Source organism: Sapajus apella, unplaced genomic scaffold, assembly GCF_009761245.1.
Source record: "Sapajus apella isolate SASKATOON/1434 unplaced genomic scaffold, GSC_monkey_1.0 scaffold6, whole genome shotgun sequence".
NCBI lineage: Eukaryota > Metazoa > Chordata > Mammalia > Primates > Cebidae > Sapajus > Sapajus apella.
The window spans coordinates 26,836,443-26,851,656 of NW_022436946.1; the positions used below are offsets into that span (position 1 = coordinate 26,836,443).

The 15,214-nt window shown below is 39.0% G+C and overlaps 1 protein-coding gene across 1 annotated transcript in view; it reads right to left on the reverse strand.

Annotated features, from left to right (window-relative positions):
- Positions 1–15,002, reverse strand: part of CLVS2 (clavesin 2) — an 83,662-nt gene extending 68,660 nt beyond the window's left edge. The window contains exons 1-2 of the mRNA XM_032274892.1: positions 14,236–15,002; positions 12,826–13,769 (exon numbers count right to left, since the gene is read on the reverse strand). Of these exons, the coding sequence (XP_032130783.1) occupies positions 12,826–13,214 (389 nt within the window). The 5' untranslated portion in view covers positions 13,215–13,769; positions 14,236–15,002. The remainder of the gene's footprint in view (positions 1–12,825; positions 13,770–14,235) is intronic.
- Between the last annotated feature and the right edge of the window lie 212 nt (positions 15,003–15,214).

A 15,214-nucleotide genomic window follows, 5' to 3' on the forward strand; every position in this document is an offset into this window, starting at 1 on the left:
CACTTTAAAATATCTTCAGAATCTTAAGGAAATAATTTTGTTTAAAAACTTATTTTAGGCACAGATTTAATTTATATGTACTTGAGGAACATAATCGAATTTAACATGTATTCTGCCCAAACATATGGCAGTTCTTTCTCGTATTTTATAACCATTTAATTTACCTCAAGGCCTTCTTATGATTTTCTGAAATTACCTCTAGGCCTTCTTATGATTTGCTGAAATCTCATTCAACTAACCCAAAACTAGGCATCACACTTTTTGAGTGGTTCAGTAATGCCCCAGTAATACTGACATTTCGTATCTTCATATTTGAAAAAACTGAGAATGACATTTGAGTAAGTATCATCAATAAATGAGAACACTGTGCACGACAGCTATGGATAAAAGTTACTCAATTCAAATTAATTGTATTGAGTTTGATCATCAAGAAAAAGAAAGGTAGAAGTGATAGAAAGAGAGGGAGATGAATATAATTAAAAGTGGGAAAAGTCATGGAAATTTACCTACTATAATACAAGCCATCCAAATTCGAGGGTTGGATTTTTTGATTTGTTTTGTTTTCTTCTTTCACCTTAGTACAGTTACTAGAACATTCCAGTAACACAGCAAATGCTCTTTATATTCCTGTAAAAGGGACTTGACTACAGTAGGAAGACGCTGGTTGGAGATTAAGACATTGCTTCAATGAAGGGAATGGAACCAATAACAAAAATAAGAAGCCAAATTCGAGTGGCATTTTAGACAATCTTATTATACCATGACAATGTGAGAACTGAGATTAGGGAAGAGTAAAAAGTCACACAAATATTTTAGCTTTGGAGCCTGAATGCATGGAAAATTTTTAATCAATGTCAATACTGCAAAAATGAGAGACTGTTGGAAATGGCTGAAAATATAAGTTTTGAATAGAACTTATTGTATTTGAGAAACATATAGTATACTCAGAGAGATATATCAAGCAAGCTTCCGAAAAACATGGATCCTAAACTCAGGAGAGAGCTCAAAACTGAAAATTCTGGAATCAAAAGCATATAGAACCTAAGTTCAAGGAAGTGAAGGAGGTAATGCAGTCAGAGCAGAGAGAAATATCAGGTAATTATTTTAAAAAGGGAATTCATAGAAACACCAGTATTTTAAGAGGAGTCAGAAAATTTATGGAAGAAATTTATGAAGTTAACAATTTCAATGCATTTTAAGTTTTTTCCCCTGAGACATTCAGGGGAAATTTCAGGAATAGCTAGAGAAAAACATCTGGACCTCAGGGAAAAGGTAGGATGGGGAGGAGAGTGGATTAGAGGTGGAAATCACTCCCAGTTAGTGGAAATGATGGTCTCATTAGGAAGATAGTATGATACTATCCTATGATAATATCATAGGATACTATTCCTATGGTCTCATTAGTGAAGATATACGAGGGAGTAGGTCCATTTTTACTTCTAAAACCACTTGGAGGTGCTAGGAGAATGCCTAGTATTTCAGAAAGGAAAGAATAATTAATATTAGAACTTCGGGCAATTTCTCATCATTTCAGGACCTAATTTCTTCATCTGTAAAATCGGCAGTTTGGAAGATAATCTTGTTTAGAATCCTAGCATTAATCAAGCACAGGGCATGGTGTCAGAAGACTTCAAGATGCAATCTCTGCCCTGTGCCTCATTAGCCGTATGGTCTTAGATATGTCACTGATTTATAATTCTGAGGATCAGTTAACTATCACTATCTCACGCTATTCTCACTATCTACTGCTGTGGTTGAGGGAGGGTTGGGGCCAGCACCAGAGAGTCATCAAAGAAATGAAAATATTTGTACAACTTTGCACAATACTAGGTATAAGCAGGTGTTCAGTAAATGTTGGTTGGAATACACACATAGCATACTTTTTGTTACAATGGTATCCATATAGTGTACTAGGCAGAGTACAAATCAGAAATGATAATCTTTAGTATAACCTATTACTATTATAAAAGGCAACAGCCAAAAGGCCTAGGGATATGGCACCCAAGAAACTACCTGAATATATAAAATAATAAAACTTTTATAGAGTTCTACTATGTACTTGTTATTAAATCTCTGAAACATATGTGGCTGAACACCTTTAAAAGTCACTTTATGGCTGGCCTACCTCCATTTTAAACATAGTGGCCTGACACACTATTAGATACTGAAACCTATAAACATACACACTGGAAAGTTGAAACACGAAGACTGTATTTCTGGTTGAAATTCAGACCCCCACCAAAAAAAAAAAAAGAAAGTTTTACTTTCTGAAATTCATAATATCGTGGTAAAGAAAATTAAGAATTTGAAAAGTCCAACTTCAAAGGTTTCCCTCATTATGAGGTTCGCCATTCTTATGTTACCCATAAGAAATCAAATAGCATTAATACCAAAATGCCATTAAATAAAATTTGAATTTGAAATCAGCTTTGGAAGGATGAGACATTGTATATAGTAAAGATTAATCAAAGTACCACTAAGGACTGAAAACAAGAGGGAAGTTGTTTTAAATAACACACTTGAAGTATGGTTCCTCTAAACTGTTTCAAAATCAACATAAATGTTTATACGTATATCATTATTCCAAATGAAATAATATAAGGCAAATCCCAAAACAGCAATAAAGAAAAGTAGGTTTGCAAAATTTTCAAAAATGAGTCTAACCACCTTTTTTGAATTCAGTATCTGGCTCCAAGGAGAGAATCAAACAATTTTATATAAATCATATTAATGTAGAATTTCAGAAAAAAGAAACATAAAAATGTACTAGCTAACTGCATTCAATGGGCAGGTCAAAACCACTCTTGACTTAACTCCAGTCCTCTATTGACAAACATCTCACATTATTATCATTAGCAGCTCAGCAGGCTATTCCTCAGCGGAACAGTACTACACAGAATCTTGCCAAAACCTGTAAAATATCTTCCAAAGAAATGCAGCATCTATTAATTTTATCTCTTCAGGACTCCTGCCATACTCTCCTTTTTAAAATTATTTTAACTGTTATAATATACAAATTAGAGGTCACTACAATGAAATATTCTACATGGTCATGTTTAGGATTTACATTGAAATTGTGTGAGTTCCACCATTGCTATTGTTCTCTGTATGCTGAAAGAAAGTCATAAATGAAAACTAGCACATTATTTTAGCTCTTGATTCCTGATTGTGCTTCCCAAAATAGCATTAAGTAAAATTTGAATTTGTGAAAAGAATGTTGTGTATGTGGTAAGAAGAAATCATGACACAGATAAGAAATTTTACAACTGACACCAGATTATGTAGACCACTGCTCTTGAAAAGAATCAAAGCTGCTAGAACACACTGGCAACATATGGGGAAGACTTTGATACCCACAGCAACTATGTACTACCTGTGCAACCAGAAGGAAAACATCTAATCCCTCTTGAAATTTTTCAGTTATGAAATCAGTCTTCCCTGCAGAGTAGGATATATATTCATGAATTAATTATTTGGGCACATTTACGTAACTTATAAGTCTTTTTTAACGTAAAACTCACAAGTATTAACAAATATCAAAGAAAAAAAATGGGGATCTTTGATTATTCTTCTAATCTTAGCTTGTTCTCACACACCTTGAAGTTACTGAACTTTGCTGAACCTCCATTTTCTCTTATAAAAGTGGTGATACTAATAGTTACCTCGTAGAACAGAATGTAAAATAGCCCAATGGGCATCACCCAGCAAACAGTAAATGTTAACTTCTATGACTGCTACAATTGTATGACTTTTGCTCTTTCAACAATCACATATTCTATACTTGCTTTTTGTAGTTTTTAACCACTTACTCTTAACTTCATAGAATTGTGAGGACAAAAATGAAATAAAATAATATATGTAAAGTTTTTAACAGTCCTTGACATATAATAGAAATGACATATATTTGCTGCGATCATTGCTGTTGAAACTCTTCTATTTGGTTCTGTGACGCTACATTGAACTTTTTCTTCTTCCACTTTTCTGGTCACTCTATTATCTTTCATCTTTGGTTCCCTGCTGCAATCATCCAAATGTAGAAATAAGACTTTTTTCCCTGTTGTCATCCTATAGTAGCTCCTAGAGTTACCGAATCATGCACTTATCCCCTTGGCTAATACATTGGTGAAGGCTCGATGTCCCCAGAGTTAGTGTCAGTCCTGTGCAACATCCTCATCTTTCTAGTTCCCATCTGAACATCAGCACCTTAGTGACTCCTTGCTACCTGAAATATGTTAGTGTAACTCAATTTAGTGCTACCTAACTCCTTGCTACCTGAAATATGTTAGTGTAACTCAATTTAGTGCTACCTAACTCCTTGCTACCTGAAATATGTTAGTGTAACTCAATTTAGTGCCTCCTATTTTCTTCTGGGATTGCCTACATTAATTAATTAATGAAGAATCATTCTCAAATATTCCCTTTCTTTCTCCCTCTACATTTATTCACCAAGTCCTAAATATTTTTCTGGCCTTTTATATTTATACATTTTTGGCATCTAACTCTTTCTACTAGAATCTTAGCTTTATTTCCTAATATAATGGTACTTGTGTGTCTTTTTCTTTCTCTCTTATCTTTCTCTTCCAGAAATCTTGCCTAACCTCTATTGTGAGATTAATTGTCCTAAAACATTAATTGGCCTGAAAAATTGTCCTACACACAACGCTACTCCCCCATGGCTCTTTCAAAACTGCACCATTCCCTTAATAACCATACTTCTTATTTTGTACACCCATGCACAGGGTCATCCCAGCCATCAAGGTCTTGTCATATCCAAGCCCCAACAAGCTGGTACACTCAGATGCTTTATCTTCATTTAAATCCATAGAGAACACCCCCCTTCCTGTTCACCTCACCTAAGTTTTACCCTTCTTTGGGCCCACCACCAGCTTGGCCTGCTCTGCAAAATTGTCTTTACCTGCTGGATACCTCAGCGTCCTCTCTCTCTCCTAATCTGAATTCTAGTGTTTCAGTGTTTGTTCTATAGCCCCAGACATATAAGCTTAGCTTAAAACTCTTTCACTGTTTGATACCACTTTCTATCTCCAGCACCAAATACTGTGCCCTGCACACTATAGGTACACAATCATATGTGTTAACATTGAATTATCTCCCAAGGACACAGACCATGCTGCTTTATTTTACCTACAGCAGTCATCGAAGTTCCATAATGGCATCATTTTAAAATTATAACATTCACTTAAGGCTTCTCTGACAGCCCAAAGGGCAATAAAAAACATATTCCTGGACCAGAAAGAGGACAAGAGCCTTGTCCTGCCACACTGTGGGGAGGCTGCACCCTGCCGGCAACCAAGGGCCCTCTCGATTTTTTAGATCAGAGAAGCTTCTTCTCCTGCCTCTGGCCATGCAGTTTTTTTGGTGACTACCTGACCCATGCTTCTTTGTCGGGGTTCACAGCGTCTCCTCCTCTACCATAGCTTTCAATCAGTGCAAAGATCAACTTAATGACAAATAGGTGATTTCCCTCTACTTTTCAACCTTTTCAGCATAACAAGAAAAAAACTGGCATCTTGGCATCGCATTGAGTAGCACAACACCAGCATTTTCCCTTCATCACTAAATCAATCAGCCATTATTAAATTCTTCATTAAGGCTGCCCCCACCCCTCAGTTTTCATTAAGCCACATTTTCTAATGTCTGAAGCACTTCATAGTAGAAGGTGCTGGGGGAGGGAAAAAAGGAGAAGAATTACCTTTATTAATGCCTCAGGGCATTGTTAATGCTAAAGCTGATGAACTCTTCTAGGTGTTTTATATTAGTGAGTGGTAATAATAATAATATTATGTCTATCTGGGTAATAGTTTAAGGTTTCCAAAGCAATTTCAATTGCATTATCTTAATCTCATAACAATTGCAATGTCTCTGAGCTAGATTTCTTCCTCTTATTTTACAGATTAGGACAGAGGGTCTAAAAGAAAATTAAAGTTTGCTCAAAATCACCATAGGAAAAAGAGGAACCTAGGTTAGAGGTCAAGTCTTTCTGATGCCACATAGATCAGGACCAGTGCTTTTTTCCACCCACATAGATCAGGACCAGTGCTTTTTTCCACCCCATGGTGCCTCCTACTCAGAATAGAGTTTGATTAATAGATAGCTGGTCTGCTTTTTCTTTTTCTTTTGGAGATGGAGTTTCGCTCTTGTTGCCCCAGGCTGGAATGCGATGGCACAATCTCAGCTCACTGAAGCCTCTACCTCCAGAGTTCAAGCGATCTCCTGCCTCAGACTCCCAAGTAGCTGGGATTACAGGCGCCCACCACCAGTCCTGACTAATTTTTTTATTTTTAGTAGAGATGGAGTTTCACCATGTTGGCCAGGCTGGTCCCCAACTCCTGACCTCAGGTGATCCACCTGCCTTGGCCTCCCAAAGTGATGGGATTACAGGCATGAGCCACCGTGCCTGGCCTGGTCTGCTTTTTCATTGTAGCATAATATGTATGTCAGATGACAGGAGATCAGGAAGTCAATACCCTGGCACTGTCCAGCCTCACTACAGTAGGCGGCTTTGGTAGAGGAAAAGCAATAAGACATCCTAGGACTCTGAATAAGAAATGGCTAAATCCACCTCCCTAGAGGAAATATGAACTCTTGAAATTTCATCTCTCTGGCTTGTATCACTGAGCACAGAAGATTAGATGTCTGAGACTTGCTTCAATTTTACTGCTGTAGGAATGCAGGTGAGCAAGAACAAGAGAATCATTGGAAATGAAACATCTTCGGGCCAAATATTTTTCTTTGAAGAAGTTGGGTAAAGAAAAAGCTTTTGCACTTATTGTCACCAAAAATATAAAATACAATAAAACAGAACTGTACTGGGAGAATACAAACACATCAGGAAGGCAACTCTTTTTATCAGGGCCAGGAACTCTAACCAAACATCTAGTTAGTAAAGTCTGCCTTCAGAAAGTTTATTCTTCCACCTTGACGTTCTGTTCCTGCCTGTATTTGTGACATTTAATCAAGATTTTCTAAACCATAGATGGAATTATCTTTAATTATCAGAGCTTGATTTTTTTGTACATCTGTCTTTTCCTAGATTTAGGTTGCTAACTGTCTACACACAAAAAAAAAGTTACTAATTCACTTACTAGTTGTGTGATCATGAGCAAAGTACTTAATTGCTACAACACATATAGAATTATTTTAAAATGAATAATGAATGAAAATGGAACAATAAATGTTGAATTCAGTTAAACAAGCAGGCACTGTTTTTCCTACACAACACTGAGTAGCCCACAGCTGCCCGTCCATCCCCAACTTCTAGCATTGGTAAACAGTATCCTCATTAACTGCATATGACCTCTGATAGTTACTCAGCTTTACATGCTTTTTCTTCCCAGGGAGGTTACATATCACTTAATAATACAAAATATGTGTCTTTATTTGCCCCTAGCACCTACTAAAATTCTACACACCTAGCAATTGCTCAACCAAAGCGTATTTTTTTCAATTAATTTGACTAAAATATTAATCACTCGGTTTGTTATATGATATCATAAGAATCCCACATACCGGAGTATCCTTTCCTTCATGTTAATAACTCCACTTACTGTAATAGTGACATCGATGTACCTGCCCTCAGTAAAGTTAGAGAATTTAATCTTTCCCTCGGAAAGGAGGAAATGTATTAATTTACCAAGGATAACTTGTTAATGTTCACTGTTGACTCATGTTTTAAAATATCTTTAAACATTTCTTTTGAGGCATCCTTTCAAAACACTGTAGTAACCTCAAATCCTTTGCTTCTCTGTCTTGTTTAAAGTTGCTTTTGAAACATGGAAATAGCTTGGCTCAGACCAGACTTAGTCAATGTCCTACTGAAAGTTGGCACTGGAAGTTTTTGCTGTTATTTCAGGTTTATTTTACTAATTATTGCATAATTGCCCCAGTTTTTAGAGATTGTCCTATTTTTACAGAGATTCATCACAATATTCATCTAACATTTCTCAGGACAACATTTTTCCTCCCCTGTTTTCCATGACATGTACAGGAGTGCAGTTTGGGATAAGTTTCAGTTTCCAGAGGATTTGCTGAAGAGTCTCCCTGAAAGGAAGCAAGATGGAAGCTCTGCTGGGACAGAAGTTGCATGAAATACACACCTGCCATTTGTGGTTTTGCCCTAACCAGTATTCACCCAAAAGACAGCATAGCAATGCTTCCAAAATTTTTAATGGAAAGGCTTCTGACTGTGCCACTAGGTACGACAATGTGAAGCAAAAAGTTGGGAATTGTTTAATATGTTAACAAACTGAGAAAAGAATCCTTGAAAAATCAAGCTGAAAAATTAACTTCTTTTATTTTTTTGCTTTTTTTTTTTTGTTGCTGAGCACGAATATTTCACCATAATTATCTGGATAAATGCCCTTGACTCTTTCAATCTAGTCCTGTTTATATTTATTTTATTTTATTTTTAGTACAATTCCAGAGATGAGTATAGCTTTATGATTGGCATTAATACACATCAGTGTAGTCTATGGCTATGTTTTAAATTGTAAGCTATCATCACCATAATCTTCTATTCTGAATATTGGCCATATTATTTCAGTAAATGGAAGCATGATCATAATTCAAACTGAACCACAAATAGCTACCATTTATACAATGTTTTCTTTTTTATAAAAGCCACATAATAGAAGCAAACTGACAAGTTTTTTGGGCAAATTCCAGGATAAGTTAGAGGATTATGGCAATGTCTGACCACTCAGCTTTCTGCCCCTTCCAGAGCTTCACTGCTGTAAGTGGTAATCAGTGTCCACTATGATAAGACAAAGACCATGCAAGGTGGTCAGTGCTTTCTGGACTGCCATCATACTAACAATCATTTTGGTTTTAACTGTGTTTGTTTTTGAATGAGCATTAACTAGACTCCAGATAAATGGTTGCTATACTAAAGTTCAGAGAGTTACTGAGAATTACTGTTTCTAATGACTATTAACCATATTCCAGAGAAATGGTTGTTTGCTGTACTGAAGTATAGCGAACTACATACTTCTAATGAGATCTAGAGAAGTAAAATACGACTTGCAGGCTCACAACTTACAAGTGAACTCTCACACTTCTTATCATCGTTACGTTTCAGGTGACAGAATTTTACTCATCAATATTTCCAATAATTATGTGACAGTGGATTTCAGTTTCTTAGATACCTGCTTGCCTGATCTAGGACCTAGAATGCCATGTACTTTCTTTCCAAGCTTCTTTTCCTCAAGGAGTATTATCTCTGCTAGCTCTATGGCACTTTATCCTCACACTCTGTGGATAAGATCGTGTGGACCATTTGAAGGTATTTGCTGAATCCTAAGCAGCTCACTATCATTTAGGAAGGAAAAGAGCATGCAATGCATGGAGGATGAAGGCCTCCTCGTGATGCAGTGTAACAATGAAATCGTTTTTAATTCCATGGCATTTACTTTTGTTGTCAGAAATTATGTAAGGCAATCTAAAAGGAGATAAAATTGTATGAATCTTTTCCAAGGTACAGCTTAATAAACGTACCAGGCCATCAGGGCCTGCCCTATTCTTTTTTGAAAGAACCACGGACCACACTGAAAGTCATTTTGACCTTTGAGTATTTCCATTTGTTTTAGATTTGTTAGAAGGTGGGTACACTATAAATATTATGATTTTACATTAGTCTTTTTAATGTTGCCATGTCTCTCAAAAAGGCTTTGGAAATCATCCAATTCTTTACAATTACCCAAAAATAACCTGCACTATATTGCAGCAGAAATAGACACTATTTTATTTATAGTCACTGTCACAAAATTTTACTGTTTTCAGTGTCCTGTGGAGCACAGAAAACTCACCTACAAATTTGATATAGGAGAAAGCATATATCAAATAACTCTCTACTCAGAATTCTTTTTATACAAATGCATAACTCAATTCAACTCAAATATTTATTGAGCATCTACTCTAGTTCAAGTGCTGTAATAAATATAATAACATGACATAGTCTTTTTGTTAGATCAATTCTGTTGGGGGTCTTTACAATTTTTTTCAAGATTCATAAAATCTTGTTTTTCCTTTTGTAGTTGGAAAGTTACAAGTAATCTGTTTTCCAAATAAATGGAGGCATTTTCTTCCACTTCATGTCTGGAATTTACCTATGTAATTATCTACACTTCTCACACACTGTTCCTTTAAAACAGGCTACTTTTTAAGAAAGTTGTTGAAAGCCAGGTGATTCACTTAACAACTCAAAGAATATTGTCAGGATTACTTTCAGACATTCAGTCTTCTGGAGAAATCCAGGTAGCGCTGGACTGGTGGGATCAGGGCCAGGAAGGTGAGAGCATCTGACTCACAGAACAGGGAAGGGATGAGGGACAAGAGGACCTAGCACGTGCCATATCCACCTGAGTAAGAGAGCAATAATAGTAACGTAAACATCTAGGGAAAGAGGCAGACTTCTGTAGGGGTCAAGGAGCCTTTGGGGTAGAGGAAGGGCATTCAAGTTGAGAAGGGTTGGTAACATCCTGGCATTAACAGAAAGGCAGCTGTGCTTTGAGTTTCAGAGTGGGAGCCAAGGAGGTTTTTATGCACATATCCCAGTGATAAAGGTTTATAGATGGTGCCAAAAGGACAGATCTGTTTGTCACTAATCCCCGTCATTAGGTTATATAGATTTGGGATAAACAGGAGGTGGGGAGGGAGAGATAATTATTTTTTTTAAGATACTTAACTGAAATTTCGTCTAAGCTCTAAATCATTTGTATACCTTTTTGCCTTGTTGTGCTATAACTTCTTGATTATACCTGTTTATTTCCAACCATAGAAATAGAATTCATAAATCTAGACATCTTGACAGGATATTTCTACAGAACACAGTTTCTCATTTTGTTCTAATATACAACATTCTAGTATTTAAGATTATGTGTAAGTTTAATAAAATGTAATTCTATATACCAATTATTAACTCCCTTTCCATCGTAGATTTCCAGAGGAAGAGGATTTGATTACTAGTTACCTGCCCTGTATGTGGAAGCATGAGATAGACAACTTTAAAACAGTGTCTTTAATAAATTCAGAATTATTACCTTCTCATATACATGAAAACTATGTGACTTCATCTTAATTAGGTTTACAAATTATTATGAATATTAGTGCACTTATAGAAATAAATGAAAATAGGTCTGATGTATATGTATGCCTCTCTGAATGCAATCTGCCTCCATAATAATATCTCTAACCGACTTCAAGATTTATATAAATATAAAATTTCCATATAGTTTCCATTTCACTATAGCTCAATTAACAAAGTTCCAATCTGACATATGGAATATTAGTTTTTTCCTTGAGTAAAATTTTTCAGTTTTGTTATTCACAGTCATTGGTTTGCATGACCCTACAATTTACTTCTATGATGAAAAAAACATTTTTAAACAAAAACTGTGGTCAATGAATAAAATGTCATAATTCATTAGAATTTTAAGCTACCTGATAAAAAGTAGAGTAAGATCTCTATTAACCGACCAAAGTAAGTAACAAAACTCTATTCTCTTTCAATAGCTAACTGTATGAGTTTCTTAGCTTTATGAGTCTTCAGGTAGTAGTCTGTCTTTCTATTTACCTAAAAAAAAATCAGAGTGTTTCTCAACCTGGAATGACAGGGAAAAATAAACCACAATAAAATGAGAGAAAAAAATTAAAAATATTAATTTGCATTCCAAGATACCAAGACTCAAAAACCTATCTGGAAATCTCTAAGACCTACAAGACCTCTCAGTAACTGTAAATGTCTTCACAATGGCTCCAGAGATTATTTAAACTAACTAGATGCATTGAAAGTCACCATTCACAGAACTAAAAATACACCAATGTTTTAACAAGAAGCTTGTTATGATTCATAGCTCTGGTAGCATTTTTAAGTTCCATGAAATATATTTAACTTTGAACTTAACTGAAACTACCTTACACAAGAGCCTTTATAATTTCTCACATCTTTCAGTCTGAAAAATCAGTTCTGATTGAGGATAGAGAAGTGTTATTGTCTACATTTTTCTATAATAATGTAGATAAAAAGAATATTATGTCTCCTCTAGTAAATAGCATATGAGCTTAAAAAGTCCACCAACTGACACATCTGAACATTTTCCACTTCCTTCCAAAAGATGAAAAATCACATCAGACAGGAAACAGATTCTTTAGATTAGTGGCAGGTGTAGAACACATACACCAGTCAGTGTACATTTTCAGTGTCGACAGGCATCCTCAGTGACAGAGAGTGCAACTCTCCCTTTCATTGAAGGGACACACATAATATTATTCCTTCTTCTACACATCACCAAGCAGAGATGTTCCCAAGCAACAAAACTACCTGCTTTTGGTCGAACATCAGGCTACTCTTAAAAGATTTAAAAAGTCAGTACTAAAGAGAGGATGATGATGATGATGATGATGGCCATGATGATGGATCTAGTTTAAGAAATTTTTTAGGAAGAAGGAGGAAAAGTTGTCCCCATTTTCATACTAGTTTATCCAGCCCAATAAACTTATTCAGAAGGTGAAACATTTAGAAGCTTTATTTACAAGTTAAGTAATTTAGATCTCGATGCAATAACATGGTTAAGGTAGAACCTTAAAGGTGCAGTAGTAAATGGGTGTTAGTGAAATAAGTTTTAAAAGTAAAAATACAAGCCCTCCTCTCTTCCCAGAGTGCCTACCAAAAACTCATCTCCTGGTTCGTTTCTCTTTTCTCCAAGCCAAAGAAACAAAAATATCAAATCTACAAAATCATGAGACTACTCGGGGTAAATTCTGGAAAATGGGAGAGTTAAAGGAGAATACACGTTTGGGTTTCAGATTTACCTGCTCTGATCCCAATTGGCAGCAAAAAGGACTAGAATCTTCCTGCCATAGTGGTCCAGATTGGCCAGGCCGCCCGGGAAGCCATCCTTCAGTGCCTGCTTGATCCCAGGGTCGGTGGCCTTGAAGCTTTTGAACATGTCCAGGTTCTGCTGCCGGTACTCAAAGTACTGCGCCAGGAGGCGGAAGGCCTCAAAGTGATGAAACTTCCTAGCCCGCAAAAAGCGTAAGATAAAAGCATCATCCGTGCGCAGAAAGCCGATGTCCGGCCTGGTGATGACCATATCCCTCACCTCCTGGATGTCCTGGTGCAGCGTGTCTGGGTTTTCATTGAGCTCCAGGCGAGCTTTCTCCAGGGTCTCAGGGGAGAGTCCAGCTTGCAAATGAGTCATTGTTTCTGCCTGTTCCAGAGCCTTCACTCAGAAGCCCTAGTTGACTGTCCCAAAGCAAATCTAGCCTTTACCACCACACACTCCAGCCCCCAGGCCTCCTGCTGCCTGTTTCCTCTCCCCTACAGGAAATTAATAGTCTTGGTATCCAGTCAAGTGCCCTGTTGCTCCTGCTTTCCCCCAGCTTTACCGGGAGGGGGGATGTAAACTTCTTCTCCCGCCCCCTAAAATACAACACCCCAGTTTGGCTCCCTCTTCGCTTTCCTTTAAAGAGATGGGAACCCCTGAAGGGATCCGCACTCCTCTTCCTGTCCTTTCCCTCTCCTAACAAATCACCCCTAATCCCACCTGGCACGGGTGGTTCCGATCTTGGTACTGTCCTCTTCTCTTCTCTTCCAAGATATAACGAAAACAACCCCCACGCACATCTCAGCCCCTGCACTGTGAATGTTCCTGCGGTCCCTACTGAAGGATACGCCTGCCAGGGGTGGCGATGGAAATTGTGATTAATAATAAGGTAGCTCTTCAGCGCTGAGCTCCAGGGCGGAGAGAGATCATCTTTGCCAGAAAGAAAAAGAGAGAGAGAGAAAGAGGGGGGAGAAAGATTATTTCTCCCTCTACTTATTCAAAGAAGCTATTTTTAAAAGGCATATTTGTGGGATTTATTTAAGATTATTGTGATCCAATTAGGTGGAGACTCTGCAGATAACGCACCTTCCCACCTCCCCTCTGAGATACATCGTGATCTCATAAGGCACCAGTAGGGGTTCTGGTGGCGTTGGTACCAGTGTGGGCTCCCCCAACCCCACCCCCAACTTCTGCCTTCCTCTAGCCCTTCATTTCCACGGACTTGCTGCGAGGTGGGGGAAAAGGGGGGAAGGGGAGGTAGAGGATCGGGGATCTCTCTGGGAACGCACATTTCAAAAACGAGAAGGGGAGGGCGTTGTGGAGAATAAAATAAAAATGTCCTTATCTTTTCCATAAAACCCCAAAGCAAGAAAGAAGCAAGAGCAGCCGCTCCTACCAGCAAACCCGGAGGCGGGGTCGCTAAGCAATGCGACACTCCCAGGCATCCATCAGCCGCGGCTTCAGCGGCAGCGGCGGCGACAGCGGCATCAACTCCTCCGGGCGGGATGGAAGGAGCAGAGAAGAGGGGCGGCGGCGGGGACCCAGGCCGAAGATGCGCTCGGGAGCGGCCGCGGCCACATCCTCCGCGGGCAGCCCGCCGCCTCTCCCAGCAGCAGGGGTGGGGATCGCAGGGCTAGAGCCGCCGCTGTCCCAGGTCCTCGCCTGGCCCTGCCATTTCTGCCTTCGGGAGAGAAGGTGGGGAGCGGGACCCGAACGCCTGGGTGGAGAAGGCCACTCGGGCGGCCACCGCCTTTGTGCGCCCTCCGGAGCAGCCGGGCGGTGGGCACAGCGGGGCGGCTGCTGCGCCGCGCGGGCCTCTCCGGGGGGCTCTTTCGAGCGGTCCGAGTCAGGCGCGCCCCTCCGGGCTGCTGCGGCGGCTCCGGCTGCTGCTGCTAAAAGAGGACTCGGCTCAGCCCAACTCCTCTCTAATTATCCCAGCACAGATCTCGCTGCGACGTAAGCACTCACTCAGCTCGCGCGCGCACTCCGCGCCTCTCTGCCTCGCTGGGGTAGGACGGCAATTTGGGTGGCCTGGAAATATCCCGAGCTCCAAGTTTAGGGTGCTCCTGGACCTCACTGCCCAGCAGGCTGCGGAGCGGGCGTCGCCGGGCCAGGCGGGGCAGCGATGCTCTCCAGCCTCCCCACGCCCCTCTCACCCTTTGTGTGCAAGACCCCAGAGCGGCCAGGAGAGAGGCTGTTGCAGACGGTAATTCACATTGACATGCATCTTCTAGTTCCTGTAGGAGGCAATTTTGATGTAGAAGGAGTACGGAAACATTTTGTACTTTTTGCATTTGTTGTAGACACAGATATTTAATTTAGAAAAGACCAGACTGGTTCCAAGGCAATGTGTTGATGATTAAGCCTCCGGAGGA